Source organism: Pipistrellus kuhlii, unplaced genomic scaffold (genome assembly GCF_014108245.1).
Source record: "Pipistrellus kuhlii isolate mPipKuh1 unplaced genomic scaffold, mPipKuh1.p scaffold_m20_p_3, whole genome shotgun sequence".
In the NCBI taxonomy this organism is placed as follows: domain Eukaryota; kingdom Metazoa; phylum Chordata; class Mammalia; order Chiroptera; family Vespertilionidae; genus Pipistrellus; species Pipistrellus kuhlii.
In genome coordinates, this window is record NW_023425529.1 from 112502622 (window position 1) to 112520521 (window position 17900).

At 38.6% G+C, this 17900-nt stretch overlaps 1 protein-coding gene across 1 annotated transcript; it reads right to left on the reverse strand.

The window, feature by feature from the left end:
• Positions 1 to 71: 71 nt before the first annotated feature.
• FAM216B (family with sequence similarity 216 member B) lies at positions 72 to 15639 on the reverse strand. The gene is made up of 3 exons (XM_036457532.2): positions 15541 to 15639; positions 10781 to 10901; positions 72 to 377 (listed from the first exon to the last, which is right to left on the reverse strand). Exons 1-3 carry the CDS (start codon positions 15637 to 15639, stop codon positions 193 to 195), a joined length of 405 nt encoding a protein of 134 aa, XP_036313425.1. The 3' UTR covers positions 72 to 192.
• Between the last annotated feature and the right edge of the window lie 2261 nt (positions 15640 to 17900).

Genomic DNA, 17900 nt, shown 5'->3' on the forward strand with positions numbered 1-17900 from the left:
CATTAAACCTCTCAACTTTTTCTTGCTGGTAAAATTTATGTGCATGGGAGAAAGGTTATTTTTATTTGTGGTTTTGTATTACAAGTTTTTTTATGCTCATTTAACAAATATACACTAAGCACTCACTAGATACCAACCCTGGTATGAGCAAACAGCCTATTACAGCTTTGTGAAGTCATGGTTCCCAAAGGATCAGAGCCCTGCGCTTTTGGTCCTGGGTGGAACCACAGACACAGGGAGTGTTGACAACCATGTTCTTGTCATGATTGAAGCCCTTCTGGAGATGGTTCTATGAGGAGCTCCCTTGGCCGAGGCTTTCTGGGTTGAATCTCTAAGTACAGCAGCACAAGCCAAGGCCTCCTTTTGAGTTATATAACCTGGAATGGGCAGGAGAAGAAATGAGAGAAACACTCAGGTCAACAATTTCACAAAACAAATAAGCAAACAACACTGCAAATGTTCGCAGATTCACAAAATTTCTTCTACTCTGCATGATTAAAAAGGTTGTTTTTAGCACACCCAGATTATATGATTTTTTAAGATAGGAAGTATATTTTCCTTTTTTTGCATTTATCATTCAGTAGATTAATAAATACAGTCATTGATTATCATGATAGATCATTTAGACAGGGACTTGAGCCATGAAGAATCTTCATGTTAATTATTTATCTTCAGTAGCAAAACTTTGTTCAGTCCAGAAACAGATATATTCAATCCCTTTGTGGAGGATATATTTATTTACTTGTTTATTTATTGTTGTCAGTATTACAGATGTCCCCCATTTCCACCACTTTCCCACACTCCACCCAGCCCCTTCCTACCAGGCTTTCCCTACACTATCCATGGGGAGGGGGAAATATATATATATATCGGGTCTAGTAATAATTAATGTCGTTTTTAAACATTCGTTTAAAATCTTGCTTGGCGTTGACTTGTATTGACATAACCTTCAAACACGTGGTATCTTCAGAACGTGTGAAGTGCAATTAACAAGTTTTGCTTGAAAAAGTTTGTGTTTGGTTTGGTTTTTGTTGCAAAACTAGGGCTAAGAAGATGGCAGATGAAGAGCATATTCTGCACTGCATGCTTTACGAGTTCCAATTAGGAAGAAAAGCAAATGAGGCTGCAAAAAACATCTGTAGTGCTCTTGGTCAAGATGCAGTTAGCGCCAGAAAATGCCAGTGTTGGTTTGAGAAATTTCGTGAGGGAAATTTTTCGTTAGATGACAAGAGTGGTCGAGGCCGTGTGTCTAATTTTGATCAAGAAGCTCTTCAAGCTCTTTTGGTGCAAAATCCTCAAATTACCCAACAAGAGCTTGCGACAACTTTAAATTGTTCACAAAAAAACAATTTCCAATCAATTGCGTGCACTTGGCAAAGTCCAAAAGTTTGGAAAATGGTTCCTCATGAGTTGACCAAAAACAACCGTAATCAAAGAGTCACAATTTGCAGTTCGCTCCTCTCTCGTCAAAACCGTTTGCCGTTTTTAGAGCAAATTGTTACCAGAGATGAAAAATGGGTGCTGTATGGTAATTTGAAAAGGCGGCCTCAATGGTTGGACAAAAATGAGGCTCCGCAGCCCACGCCAAAACCTGACTTGCATGCAAAAAAAAGTGATGTTGTGTGTTTGGTGGAATTTTAAAGGAATTCTTCATTATGAACTTTTACCATCTAATTCTAACCAAACCATTGCAAGTGCAGTGTATCGTGCCCAATTGGAAAGGTTAGCCCAAGCTTTAAGAAAAAAAGGACCCGCGCTGATTAATCGGAAGGGCGTATGTAATTCTTCACCACGATAACGCACGACCGCATACTGCAAGAATCACTGCTGAAAAACTGCGCCAGTTGGAATGGGAAGTTCTCCCTCAACCTGCATATTCTCCTGATATTGCCCCTTCCGATTACCATTTGTTTCGTTCTTTGCAAAACTTTCTTCTTGGAAAAAAATTTAATAATGAAGAATGCCTCAAAAATGCATTGACCAAATTTTTTGCATCAAAATCACAAGAATTTTACAACAGAGGGATTAAAATGCTTCCTGAGCATTGGGCACAAGTAGTAGAAAACAACGGCAACTATATTGTTGATTAAATTTTGTTGTATTGTTTAAATAAATTCGATTTAAAAAAGTATTAGAAAACGACATTAATTATTACTAGGCATATATACATAAAGAAAAATATATATATTTTATTGAAATATATATTTTATTGAAAAATGTATTTTTTATTGAAAAAAATATATATATATTCCCCTGCCCCGCTTTGGTTAATCTCTTCCATTCCCCTTTCCAACTGAGATCACTCCTTCCATTCCATGCATTCATGCCTCTGGACCTTTTTTAGTTCATCAATTTATTTTGTTCATTAGATTCCACCTATAAATGAAATTATGTGATATTTCTCTTTCTCTAAATGGCTTTCTCTGCTAATAATCTCCAGGTCCACCCATGTTGCCATAAAGGGTAAGAGTTTCTTCCTTTTTAATGCTGAATGGTATTCCATTGTGTAAATGTATCATGGTATTTTTTATCTACTCTTCTACAGATGGGCAATTGGGCTGTTATCAGATCTTAGCTATTATGAATAACAGTGCTATGAAGATAGGACTGCAGATATTCTTTCTGACTGGTAATTCAGGTTTCTTAGGGTGTATTCACAGAAGTGGGATTGATAAGTCAAATAACAGTCCCACTTTTAATCTTTGAGGAAACTCCACACTGTTTTACACAATGGCTGCACCAGTCTGCATTCCCACCAGCAATGCACTAGGGTTCTTTCATCTTCACATACTTACCAGCACTTGTCATTGATTTATTGATGGTAACCATTTTGACAAGTGTAAGGTAATACCTCATTTCAGTTTTAATTTGCATCTCTCTGATGATTAGTGACATTGATTAATTTTTCATATTTCTCTTGGCCATCTGCACATCCTTTTTGGAGAAATGTCTATTGAGCTCCTTTACCCATTTTATATTGGATTATCTCCCTGGTGTTCAGTTTTATGAGTTCTTTCTATATTTTGAAAACTAACCTTTTAGAGTAATGTCAGAGGAATGGCACATAAGGGCACATCTAGCCTCTCCCCCTGACATTTTAATAAAATAATCGCATGTAATTCAACAAAGAAGTCCCTGCTCAACACAGATGCAAGCCTGAGAAACCTGCACACTGGAACAACTAAAGTGGGCTCTTTGGCATAAGCAGGGACAGGAGAAAGGAAGGTAGCTGAATATGGCTACAGCACAGCAGCATGTCTGCAGAGCAGCTGAGAACTAGCAGCAGCGGTTACTGGCACTTTCCTCAGCTGGTAAGGACTAACAGAGAGCTAACCCAGCAAGTGGCTAGTTGTTGGAGTTGCCACTGGAATTGTGGCATTGTGTGGTCATGCACACAAACAGTGAGAAAGGGTCTGAATCATGGGGACTATTGTGAATGGGGTCTGAGTTGTGTGTGTGAGCTGTGAGTCAGAAGACACCCTCCCTACAGGTTTGTTCCCCATGGCTGGGCCTGACTGTGGACTTTCAGGCAAAGATAATAGATGGCAGAGCCCTGCCACTGATTAGATTCCCAAATCTCACTTCCCATTGCCTTCAGAGTTGGCTATAGGAGTGTATTATCTGTAGGCCAAGAGCTGTTGCAGTAGAAACACATTTTTCTCTGTGACTGAACCCCAGGAGGAGTGCTTAGGCAGGACCCTTGGAGGTCAGAGGGTGCCTTTACTGTGAGGGAAAAACAAACTTCACCCCCAAGCAACAGAGGAGGTACAGCCCTATGGAAACTGCAGAGGCTCAAAACTGTGAGGCCACAGAAGATAAAAATCTTGCAATTCAGAGGAATCTACTGGAAAAGAGTAGAAAGGCCTCCTCAGAAATAAATAGGAAAACAAAGAGAACAGCAAATGCCATGAACGACCACAACAACAACTGTGACCAGAAAAAAAAAAAAAAGAAAAAAAAAAAGGAAAAAATCCCCAGAAAACAGGCTGGAACACATGAAAGTATATGACTTGAATGATAGAGATTTCAATATTGCAGTTCTGAAACCACTCAATGAGATATGAGAAAATACTGACCGGCAATTCAGTTCACTCAGAAAACAAATCAATGAACAAAATGAGTATTTATCCAAAGAAATGGAAATTTTAAAAAAGAATCAAGCAGAAATTCTGGAAATGAAGCAGGCAATTAAAGAAATTAAAAGTTAGCTGATGAGCATAGAAAACAGAACCAACCAGTTAGAGGAAAGAACTAGTGATATTGAAGATAGGAATCTATAAATGATGCAGATGGAAGAAGAGAGAGACCTGAGAATAAAGAAATACAAAATAGCCCTATGACACCTCTTTGATTCCATACAAACAATAATAATAACATCAGAATAATAAATGATGTCATTATTATGGCTCTCAAAAGAAATTTTAATTGTTTTAGTTTTGATATTTGGCTCTGTTGACCAATGAGTTTGCCGACCACTGCCCTAGAAGATGTAATGGTGTAAAAACAGCTACATGAGATGTCTGAGATTTTATCAGCTATGTTTTCTACTAGGATTTTTATAGTTTCACAACTTACATTTAAGTATGTTATCCATTTTGAGTTTATTCTTGTGTATGGTGTTAGTGACCTACTAGTAGTTTCATTTTTTTGCATGTACCTGACTAATTTTCCCAATACCATTTATTGAAGAAACTATCTTTTCTCCATTGTATTCTCTTGCCTCCTTGGTCAAATATTAATTGACTGTATTGATGTGAGTTAATTTCTGAGGTATCTGTTCTGTTCCATTGACCTATATGCCTTCTCTTTTGCCAGTACAAGGCTGTTTTGATTATAATGCCTTTGTAGTATAACTTGATATTTGGTATTGTGATCCCTCCAACTTTGTTTTTCTGTCTTAATAATGCTGAGGCTATTTAGGATTCTTTTTGGTTACATATAAATTTTTGGAATATTTGTTTTAGATCTGTGAAATATGCTATCAGTGTTTTAATAAGGATTACATTGAATCTATAGATTACTTTGGGTAGTATCCATATTTTAACAATGTTAAAAATTCATTTTGCAAACTACTTACAGTCACAATCATCTGGCTAAGACCACTTATAATAATGCTTTTAAAAAATTTTAATGTAGATCGAAATTTTAAAAATCTGGAGTAGCAATCCTTATATTTAACAAAATAAACTTTAAAACAGGCTATATAAGAAACATGGAAGGTCACTACTTAATGATAGAAATAGAAATCCAACAAGACAATAAACCCTTATAAACATTTATGCACCCAACATATGAGCACATAAATATATGAAGCAAATCTTGATGAATATAAAAGAAGTCAATAGACACAGTAAAAGACTTTAGCAATCTGATATCCATGGGTAGAACTTCCAGAAAAAAAAAATCAACAAGGAAACAGTGTCCTTAACAGTCACACTAGATCAGATGGATTTAATAGATATCTTCAGAGCCTTTCACCCCACAGCAGCAAAATATACTTTATTTTCAAATACACATGGAACATATTATATGATAGACCACATATTAGGACACAAAACAAGTGTCAATAAATTTAAAAAGGTTGAAATCATATCAACATCTTCATACCTAGTAGTATGAAACTAGGAATCAATCACAGGGGAAAAAACCAGCACACCTGAAAAACACACAAAGACATGAAGGCTAAATAACATGTTATCTAAATACTAAACAATGAATAGATTAACAATGAAATTAAGAAAGAATACATTTTTATTTTGAAACTAATGAAATTGAGAATACAATAACCCAAAACCTATGGGACACAGGAAAAGTATTTTTAAGAGAAACATTCTTAGCAATACGGACCTACCTAAACAAGAAAAATCTCAAAAATATATATAGCTTTATACTTAAAGGAACTAGAGAAAGAACAACTAACAAATTCCAAAGTGAGTATAAGGAGGAAATTAATGAAGACCAGAGAAGAAATAAACAAAATTAAGTTAAAAAAAAAAAAAAACTTAAAAGATCAAGGTTCTTTGAAAAGATAAACTATATTGACACACCTTTAACCAGACTCATGAAGAAGAAGAAAAAAAAAAGAGAGAGAGAAGATCCAAATAAATAAATCAGAAATGAAAGAAGAGAGTAATAACTGATTCCACAGAAACACAAGAGATTGTAAGAAAATATTACGAACAACTATATGCCAAGAAATTGGACAATCTAGATGAAATGGTGAAATTCCTAGGAACATGCAAACTTCCAAAACTGCCTCAAGAAGAATCAGAAAATCTGAATAAACCAGTGACAACTAAAGAAAATCAAGAAGTAATAAAAACAAGCTCCCAAAACAAAAGTCCTGGACTGGACTGAATGGTTTCACAGGTAAATTTTCCCAAACATTCAAGAAGAATTAACATGTATTCTTCTCAAATTATTCCAAAAAGTTCAAGAAAAGGGGAGACTCCCACGCTGATTCTATGAAGCCAGCATTATCCTAATTCCAAAACCAGATAAAGACACCACAAAGAAAAAATTATATAGGCCAATATGCCTCATGAACATATATGCTAAAATCATCAACATACAGAAACATAATAAAGATCATATATAACAAACACATAACTAATATACTCAACATGTAAAACTAAAAGCTTTTCACTTAAGAATTGGAAAAACAAAACAAAACAGGGATTTCTGCTTTCACCACTCTTTATTCAACATAGTACTGAAAGTCATAGCCACAGTTCTCAGCAAGTAGAAAAAAACACATGCATTCAAATTAGAAAGAAAAAAGTAAAACTCTCATTATTTGCAGATGACATGATACTGTATATGAAGAACCTTAAAGATTCTACTTAAAAATGACTAGAGTTCATAAATGAATTCAGTAAAGTAGCAGAATACAAAATAAATATCCAGAAATCAGTTGCATTTGTATATACTACTAGTGAACTATCAAAACGGGAAACAAAGAAAATAACTCCATTTACAATTGCATCAAAAAATTCCTAGGAATAAATTTAACCAAGGATGTAAAATATTTGTACTGAAGAATAAAATTGAAGCAAATAAATATAAATAAGTGGAAGCATATACCATTTCATGAATAAAAATAGTTAACATAATTAACATGTTCACACTACCCCAAACAATCTATAGATTCAATAAAATTCCATCAAGATATCAATGACATATGTTACAGAACTGGAAAAGAAATTCCAAAAATTTATATGGAAACACAAAAGACAAAAACAAATAGCCACAACAACCTGGAGAAAAAGAACAAAGTTGGAGGAATTATGCTACCTGATATGACTATACTACAATGCCATAGTCATCAAACAGCATGGTACTGGCTTGAAAACAGACGTATAGATCAACAGAACAGAATAGAGTGCCCAGAAATAAATCCAAACCTTTATAGTCAATTAATATTTGAAAAATGAGGCAAGAATATACAATGAAGTAAAGACAGTCTATTCAATAATTGGTGTTGGGAAATTGGACAGATACATGTAAAAGAAATGAAACTAGACCACCTTCATTAACCAGACACAAGAATAAACTCAAAATGGATTAAAGTCTTAAATATAAGACTAGAAATCATAAAAGCCCTAGAAGAAAACATAGCCAGAAAAATCTTGTATATTTCTCATAGCATTCTTTTTCCAGCGTATCTCTTTGGGTAAGGGAAACAAAAATATAAATAAATTAATGGGACTATACCACTTTTGCACAGCAGAGGAAAGCATCTACAGCATGAAGACTACCCACTAAATGGGAGAACATACTCAACAATGATACATCTGATAAGTGCTAATATCCCCCAAAAAAACAAACAAACCAATTTTAAAAATTGAAAAAAGAACCTGAATAGACACTTCTCTAAGGAGAACATACAGATGGTCAATAGACATATGAAAAGTTGCTCAAGTCATTATCATCATACAAATGAAAATTAAAATGGAAATGAGATTACCTCACTTCTATCAGAATGGCTATCATCAATAAATCAACAAAATTTGTTGGTGAGGATGTGGAGAAAAGGAAACCCTCATGCACTGTTGGTGAGAATGCAGATTGATGCAGCTACTGTGGAAAGCAGTGTGGAGTTACATTAAAACTAGAACTGCCTTATGATGCAGTGATTCCATTTTGGGGAGTATATCTAAAGAAATCCAAAACACTAATATGAAAAAATATGTGTATCCCTGTGTTCATTGCAGTGTTATTTACAATAGCCAAGTTTGGCAAACAGCCCAAATGTCCATCAATAATACTCGGTGAAAAAGAAGGAAATCTTGCCCTTTGCAACATCATAGATGGACCTGGAGAGTATTATGTTAAGTGAAATAAGCCAGTCAAAGGAAACAAATACCATATGATTTTATTTATATATGGAATCTAATGAATAAAACAAACAAACAAACAATATAGAGACTCATAGATACAGAGAATATGCTTACAGTTGTCAGCAGGAGAGTGGTCTGGGGTCTGGGTGAAAAAGTTGAAGGAATTAAATGAAAAACAAACAAACAAGAACCTCAGAGACACAGACAACAGTGTGGTGACTACCACAGGAAAAGGTGGTTGGGGGAGGTAGGAGAGGATAAAGTGGGGATAAATGGTAATGAAAGAGACATGATTTTGAGTGGTGAACACACAATACAATATACAGATGATGTATTAATATTATATAGAATGTATCCCTGAAACGTCTATAAATTTTTTAACCAATGTAACCCACAAATTTTTCAATAAAAACTAAAACATAATAAATTAACTAAATGATAATGCTTCTAAAAATGCAGATTTCTAGTTCTACTCCAAGGACCTTTCAAATCAGAAACTTAGAAAGTTAGGCCTGAAATTTGCATTTTAATAACATACAGAGGTGAAGTTTATGTGCAGTAAACTTTGAATATTCTGCCTCTTTGTTCACTGGCTTTTGAGTAGTTTTACTATGCAAAAAAGGTACTTGATGATGTTTCTGCAATGCTTCTAACAATCATTGGGACCAGCTGAATCCTGGCTCTGTAATTTATTAGTTACATTACCTGGGTCAAAATTTTTAACTTATCCATGCCTCAATATTCTCTTCTGTAAAATGTGGGTAATAAAAGCACCTACTATGTGTACATGCTTAAGTTTTAAACAAGATAATACATACAAAGTGCTTAGAACAGTAGTTAGTACATAGGAACAGATAGCTACTCATTGTTTTTGTTATTAAATCACTTGGAAAAATACACCTTTTTTCTTTTGTGCAAGTGTAGAAACAATAGTATAACTAGACACGCTAATGCCAAGTGAGTAGTTTTGTTACAGGCACCCAGAAACACCAGGAAAGGTGTTATGGGACAGGCCCCTAAATTGAAGGGAGAAAGTTGTCTTCCGCTCCTGGGCTCTTGTCTTCTCATATGAATGAGTTCAAATGAGTGACTCCAGATTAACTGTGTTAAAGTGAATTTATTAAGAAAGTAAAGCATGCGAATTTATTAAAGAAGTAAGGCAAGCATATCTATCATCCGGCATGAAGCACGATGGACTCTCAGCTAATCTGAAGAGTGAGTGTGGTGGGGGAGAGGGGTGTCTGTCTTGTATACTTTTTCCCCCAGGATGTATGAGAAGCACTTGGTAATTAAATCCTCTGAGACTGTTGGCTTCTCTGTTTAAACAGTGAGATAAGGCGGGAAAAGACTGCATTCTTCCTTCCCTCTCCCCCTTCCTCTCTGCTTTTAGTTAGTTTCAGGGTGATTTCAGCTATGTATTCTTCAGGACTACATGCATTGAGATTCTTCTTCTCCTTTCCTTCCCCCTCCTTTCTTAATTATTTTAGTTAGTGAGGAGGGGTGTTTAGCCATTTGCTCTCAAGTGTCCTTGGTTGGGGAAAATAATGGCTTGTTATTTACAAGCTAGCTGCAAGCTCCCCAAACTGTTGGACCTTTTGTAATTGTCTTGTCTCAGTTTCCCTAGTCCACTTGCTTAGGGAGTTTTCTTAGCTTCTCACTATCCTGTAACAGCTTAAAGTATAAACAAACAAACAAACAAACCTCTGTGGGAGTTAGAAGAAGAGTGTAATAGAGAGGAGCTGAAGACAAAACTTTTGAGAAAGAAAAAAAAGAGAGATTTAACAGCAATTACACCTTTTTGTTGTTTATGATCTATAAAGTCTTTCACAACCATTATTTCATTTGTGCTTATAAAATCCCATGAGGATTATAGAAGAGGAGAGACAGTGGAGGATAGGGACAAAAATGCCTGAGTTTTGTAGGTTATTGTCCTAACTGACATGTACTATCTGGGTGGTCTTGATTGAGTTTTGTGACCTGCGGAGCTACAGGTTCCCACAATTGTAAAGTGGGGAGAAAATGAGAAAGTACAGATAGAGCTCTAAGCACAATGTCTGGAACATGGTAAATGCTCAACAATATAAATATTCCTGTTTTGAGTAAACCAAGTCTCTGAGTTTATGTAACCACCAAGGGGCTGATCTGTGGTTTAAGCCTAGACCATCTGCCTGAGGCCATGGCTGTTTCCACTAGATCAATGTCCTGTAAATCTCAGAGAATTGTTGACATTTTATAATAATCCATCCTCTTTAAATCCTCTTAATTTACCCATAGAGACTTGCTTTCTGTTATCAGGGATAATTTTTTGGAAACCAGATTGGTAAAATAGCTCACTGGAAGAGAACGTTCTACTTGAAATTTTTATCAGGAAACTTGACTTCTGGCTCAGGGTAGCAGTCCCTCCTTGAGGTGTGTGGTGCAGGTCAAGTAGTTAAACTCACCAAGCAGCTGCTTGTGCTGAAGGCTGTGAATATAGTGGGTCTGCAGGGCCTCCCACTGGGGCCTGGAGTTGTAAATCTTCGTGATGCTGTAAAAGTAGCGCTGCTGCCCTGGAGTCAGGTCCTATCAAAGCACAGTAGGTGATTTTGACTAGTTGGTATTTATAGAATTAAGAGTTTATGTATGCAAAGCTGATTTTTCTTCAAATAAGATGGCTCTCTCCCTCTTTCTCTCATTCTCACCATATATATAAAACAATTGGAAAAATAGGAATAGGGTAGTTTGCTTCCTTCATTTAATTAAACCATCTACACTGGCCTGTGTAAAGGTGAAATAGCTAAGTAAGATTTTAGTGAGTAAGGTCAAAGTTTTGGGCTGAGAAAGTTCCAAGGACTTTTTAGTTTGAATTCATTTATTATAGTCCTTTTTGAGACAGATAGGCTGTGAGAATCTACACAGGTCCTGAAGTATGCCAGGCCTCTGGATGGGTAAAATGAGAACTTTCCACTGAGAGTTGTCAGTAAGCAGGAGAAATAAGTAGGTGAAGAGGCGGGCAATGTGATAAGGGTTCAACAAGAAGAAAACAACTCTGCCTGAGGCAGTCAAGGAAACTTTCTAAATGAGATGATCAACATATCCACTCGTTAGGGTGAATAGGAAATCCTTGAAGGGACCAGAATCCTGGTTCTAAAAGTCATCACCATCACTTGGTACTTGTTAGAAATGAAGATTCTCTGAAGGCCCACCCCAGATTTATATGTAAATTCAGAAATTCTGGGGGTGGGGCCCAGCACTCTGAAAGTTAACAAGTCCTCTGAGTAATTTTGATACATGCACTCTAATATTTGAGAACCATTTAGAAGAAAATGAAGGACTAATTAGAAAAAGAGAGTGGTACAATTTTTCTCATAGGACACAAGGTAACTGGAAAAACTGGGAAGCAGATTTTTCCTTTACTTCCATTAGAACATGGAGTCTGAGCTGGAAAAGGCTGTAGAGTTAGTCAAGCGAAGATCATGGAAAACTTTTATGCTCTATTAAGAGTTTAAATATAACCTTTTAAAACAAAATGAGGAATCATTGAAAGTCATATTTAAGGCAGTGGCTCTCAACAGAAGTAATTTTGACCCTCAGAAGACATTTGGCAATGTCGGGAAATTTTTGGTTGTCATAAATGGTGAGAGGGAGGAGAGATGCTACTGGCATTCATGAAGTAGAGGCCAGGGATGCTGTTGAACATCCTACAGTGCATGAGACAGCCTCCAGTTCTTATGACAAAAAATTATCCAGTCCAAAATGTCACACCTTAAGCTGATCATATTTGCATTTTAAAAAGAAAATCGGGCTTTGGAGAATGAGTTTAAAGGAGGAAGACTATTGGCATGGCCATTTTGAAGGCTGCCACATATGCTAGGGAGGAAAAAAATAGGCCTGGGCATCAATTACTATTATACACCTAATATTTCTTACGTGCTTATTATATGCAGATGGGAAAACTGAGGTGGTGGCATCAATATTCTAGAAAAATTAAGATAAAATAAGTTCACCCAGACTAAAAAAATTCAAAACAATGACAGAATTTTAAAAAACTAGTTGATAATGATATAATAAATCCAAACTTAAGATAATTATTTATAAAATAAAGTGACTTTTATCTGTTAGAAATTTTATATGTAGTTGAAATATTTGTTAGGAAATTTGTATGCAGTCAGTTTTGTTTTGCTTTAGGTCCAGAGTCAAAGTAGCAAAACAAGTACTTCACAATTTGAGATTTCACTTTAACTTTATAGTTTCTAAATTAGGTGTTTTAAAAGATAATATATTTGAAAAAGAAAATGGATTCCTAATTAAGCTTTTTTAACTTATTGACAACAATCTATAATAATAAAAAGCTAATAAAGAAATTGTTGCCATGCCCTCACACAGTAATGACCAATCAGCAGAAAGTTACATCTTCGCCTGGCACCAGGCAGAAATGTGATACACGGGCAGGGTTTAACAGGGGTGGGCTAACCAGGTCTGGGTCTTGCTCACTGGAGGTGGGACCATCCAGGTATGGGTCTGGCATGATTTTAAGGCATGTGCAGATGGGTGGGGACTTGACTCTGGATCCTTTAGCACACTCCAGACTCTGACAGGAGGGAGGATGGAGCCAGATACCTGCACCCCTGACCCACACAGCAGGGTTATGGGTGATCAGGCAGTTAGGGGCAATCAGTCCAGCAGGAGAGGGCAGTTAGGGGTGATCAGGCCAACAGATCAGACCAACAGTTAGGGGCATCAAGTTGGCAGGCAGAGGCAGTTAGGAGTGATGAGGTAGGCAGACAGGCGAGCGGTTAGGAGCCAGCAGGCCTGGATTGCAAGAGGGATAACTGACTGCCCTTCAGGGATCTCAGATTGGAGAGGGTGCAGGCTGGGCTGAGGACAAACCCCACCACTGTTCACAAATTTTGTGCACTGGACCTCTAGTATAAGATGTAAACCCCAAATCAATTTCAAGAGCAAACTCCAAAATGCAATGGAAGTTTCTATTATCTTATCTAATAAAATAATAATATGCAAATTGACTGCACCTCTGCTACACCCAAAAGCCATGCCCACCAGCCAATTAGGAGTGAATATGCAAATTAACCCAACCAAGATGGCTGCAGCCATGGAGAGAGTAGGAGGCTTGGGTTTCCCCTGGCAATGGAGGAAGCTAAGCTTTCCACACACCTTGGTGGGCCCAGGCCTCTGCTCAAGGCTACAAAGTTTCAATTATAGAAGATAAATAAATCCTAGATATCAGGGCCTCTGCTTGGGTCGTCAGAGGGTGTGGCTGGCCTATAAACCACCACAGGCCCCTCGTCCAGGCCACCCCATGCTCCAAGGGAACCCCAACCCTGATCCAGGATACCCTTCAGGGCAAACCAGCCAGCTCCCACCCATGCACTAGGCCTCTATCTATCTAATAAAAGAATAGTATGTAAATTGACAGTCACTACAACACACAAGATGGCTGCCCCCATGTGGTCAAAGATAACTGCCTCCATCTGGACACAAGATAGCCACCACAAAATGGCCAGCAGGGGAGGGCAGTTGGGAGGGTCTAGGTCTGCAAGGGAGGTAAGTTAGGAGTGACTAGGCCTGCAGAGAAGGGCAGTTATGGGCAAACAGGCTAGCAGGGGAGCAGTTAGACATCAATCAGGCTGGCAGCGGAGTGGTTAGAGGGTTATCAGGATGGCAGGCAGAAGCAGTTAGGGGCAATCATGAAGGCAGGCAGGTGATCAGTTGGGAGCCAGCAGTCTGGGTTGTGAGAGGGATCCCAGATTGGAGAGGGTGCAGGCTGGGCTGAGAGAAACACACCCCCGTGCATGAATTTCATGCACAGGGCCTCTAGTGCTATCTAATAAAAGAATAATATGCAAATTGACTGTCATTCCAATACACAGGATGGCTGTCCCCATGTGGACACCAGATGGCTGCCACAAGATGGCAGGCAGGGAAGGGCAGTTAGGAGTGAACAGACCAGCAGGGGAGGACAGTTGTGGGCGATTTGGTCTGCAGAAAAGGGCAGTTGAGGGGAACCAGGCCAGCAGGGGAGGGCAGTTGGGGGGGCCCAGGTTTGCAGGGGAGGACAGTTGATGAGGCCTCAGGCCTGCAGGGAAGGGCAGTTGGGGAGGACCCAGGCCTGCAAGAGAGGACAGTGGGAGGAACTCAGGCCTGTATGGGAGGGCAGTTGGGAAGACCAAAGCCTGGATTGGAGGGCATTTGGGGCGGGGACCGTGGCCTGCAGGGGAGGGCATTTGAGGGCATCTGGCTGTCAGGGGAGGGCAGTTAGGGGCAATTAAGCCAGCAAGGGAGGGCAGTTAGGGGTGACCAGGCTGGCGAGCGAGGGAAGTTGGGGGTGACTGGGCCAGTAGGGGAGGGAAGTTGGGGGCGACCAGGCCCCCATGGGAAGACAGTTAGGGCCAACCAGGCCTGCAGGGGAGGGCAGTTGGGGGCCACCAAGCTGGCAAGGGAGGGAAGTTATGGGCAATCGTGCCAGCAGGGGAGCAGTTAGGTGTTGATAAGGCATCGATCAGTTATTAGGGGGTGATCAGGCAGGCAGACACATAGAATCAGTTAGGGGCAATCAGGCAGGCAGGTGAACAATTGGGAGCTAGTAATCCTGGATTGTGAGAGGGATGTCCGACTATTCATTTAGGCCCAGTCCCTGAGGGACACCCCTTGAAGGATCCCAGATTTGAGAGGGTGCAGGCTGGGCTGTGGGACATTCCCCTGTGCACAAATTTTGTGCACCGGACCTCTAGTATAAAGATAAAACCTTAAAAGTTATGGTTTTCTTTAATAAGATTAAAAAGTCTATTTATTTTTCCTACTAGAACTATTAACTTCCAAATTAAGAAGTAACAATAACTTTCTAATATTCTTATCCTGTAGCTTATTCTTCCTAAAGGAGATGGCAGAGAACTGAAATGTTTACCAAGAGTATTTATGGGAATGGCTTTAACTAATTTTGAAAGGAACTAATATGGCTTTCTAGCTAGGAGCAAGGGTGTGGTCAGTTAGCAAATTTACCATCACAGGATGGGTGTGGGGTTAGATTTCCACACTCATTTTATTCTCTCACATGTACTGTCAACATGCTCTGAAGGCCTATATTGAGCTCAATGTTCTAAATGCGAGGTAAACAAAGACATGGAAATTCTTCAAGCCTTGAAAGAGATACATTCAAAGAGATACAGAGAAGGTCTAGTCATCTATGAATAACATGCTGTACCTTCATTAATGAAGTGTAATAGGAAGAGGGAGGGACTCGAATGCAGGGAATCTGTGGAACTTTCTGAAGCTTTTGCTGTCTTTTCCATTTTTCTCCCATTCTTTGTCCTGTAACTCCAAGAAACAACAAAGCATAGCATAAAATTACACTTATTTGACCAATTTTCAGAAAGTACCTAAGTAAATAAGTAAGCAAATAAATAAATAAACAAATAAATCTTATATAATAAAGTGATAATATACAAGTTGACCATCACATCCTCACAGAAGATGACTGCCTCTATGTGGTCACAAGATAGCTGCCACAAGATTGACAGCAGGGGAGGGCAGTTGAGGGCAACTGGGCCTGCAGGGGGAGGGAAGGGGGTTGGGGGCACCATGCCTGCAGGGGAGGGCAGTTGGGGTTGACTGGGCTGGCAGGGAAGCAGTTAGGCATTGATCAGGTTGACAGGGGAATGGTTAGGGAGTGATCAGGCTGGTAGGCAGAAGCATTTAGGGGCAATCAGGCAGGCAGGCAGACAAGCAGTTGGGAGCCAGCAGTCCCAGATTGTGAGAGGGATGTCTGACTGCTGGTTTAGCCCTGATTTGGGGCTTAAACCAGAAGTCGGACATCCCCCGAGGGGCCCCAGATTGGAGACGGTGCAGGCTGGACTGAGGGACCCCTCCCCCCACCCTGTGCATAAATTTTGTGCACTGGGCTAAATAAATAAATGTTAAGTATTTCAAAGGATAAGAAATTTTCTCATATGTTTCAAAGTAAGGGACCTCATCAGACTGCTTTAGTTCTGTGCTTTTCCCTATTCTCATACTTTTATATAAGTACATATATATATTTTTAGTTGATTTTCTGAGAGAGAACAAGGGAGAGAGAGAGAAATATTGATTAGTTGTTCCACTTATTTATGCATTTCTTGGTTGATTTTGGTATGTGCCCTGACCAGGAATCAGAGATCGAACCCACATTAGCCTATTGGGATGATGTTCTAAGCTACTGAACTACCAGCCAGGACTCTATTCTCATACCTTTTTTAATGGGAAGAATAATTCTGAGTCCTATGTTTCTTTGCTTAACTATGTTTGAAACAAGTAAGTTATCAGAGAAGTTATTTTTTTTAATATATTTTATTGATTTTACACAGAGAGGAATTGAGAGGGACAGAGAGTTAGAAACATCGATAAGATAGAATCATCGATCAGCTACCTCTTGCACACACACCCCCCAGGGATGTGCCCGCAACCAAGGTACATGCCCTTGACTGGAATCGAACCCGGGACCTTTCAGTCCGCAGGCCGACGCTCTATCCACTGAGCCAAACCAGTCCCAGCTGGAGTAGTTACTTCTTGAAATTTTCAAATAATATTTATTATTTTCTCTGATTCTAAAATTAATGGATGTCATTATGAAAAACTCCTAAATAATTAAAATTTGAAGAAAATAACATCATCCACAACCTAACTATTTATAACTACTATTGGCTTTGATTGATTTCTTTTTATTAATTTTTCTGGGTACAGTGTGGGGTGATTTTTAGAAAAGGGAGATCATACATACCCTATGTGTTATGCAATTTCCTAGCTCCTTAAATATCCTTTAAAATATGATTCTTAGCCAAGCCAGTGTGGTTCAGTGGTTGAGCATCAATTTATGAACCAGGAGGTCACAGTTCAATTCCTGCTCATAGCGGATGCCCAGGTTGTCAGCTTAGTCCCCAGTAGAGGGCAAATGGGAAACAGCAGATCAATAACTCTCATCATTGATGTTTCTATCTCTACCTCCCCCACTCTGAAATCAGTAAAAATATAATAAAAAATAAAAATCAATAAAATATGGTTTTTAGTGACAGTATAGTATACCTTTACACCATTCTCCATTTCTTGCAGATTTAGATTTGCAATTTTATAGCATCGTACTAAAATGCAACTATTAAACCAAGCAACATTATTTGCTACTGGCTTGACAAAGATACAAAATGAAGTCACACCTGCTTATGATTAAGTTTTCTTTCCATGTAAGTTAGGATTTAGACTCTGACGGGTATATAATAATTAAAAAAGCTAACAATAAAAAGAAGAATAGGCATATTGGACTATGGTTGTTGAGGCATAGAAAGGAAACCCTGAGCATTTCCCTCTCTCTTCACGATTTTGCCTTTGGCAACAATACCTACCTCCTCAGGTTGTTTGATTAACTGAGATCAAGACTATAAAACATTCTCCCTCTCCTTCCCTCTCTTCCCTTACCCTCCTCTTTCCTCCCCTCCTCTCCTCCCCTTTCCTCTTCTCTCTCTTCTCCCCTATTCTCATTGTGTACTCATGCACATGTATTTGCACATGTGCACACATGAGTACACACTTAAGAAG

What these genes read in the sequence shown, in the direction of transcription:
- FAM216B (XM_036457532.2), bottom strand. Translation starts at nt 15,639, where the DNA reads ATGGGAGAAAAATGGAAAAGACAGCAAAAGCTTCAGAAAGTTCCACAG. An exon ending in ATTACACTTCATTAATGAAG is followed by an intron (nt 10,902 to 15,540) that starts GTACAGCATGTT and finishes GTGCTTTGATAG; the next exon opens with GACCTGACTCCAGGGCAGCA. An exon ending in TCAGCACAAGCAGCTGCTTG is followed by an intron (nt 378 to 10,780) that starts GTGAGTTTAACT and finishes TGCCCATTCCAG; the next exon opens with GTTATATAACTCAAAAGGAG.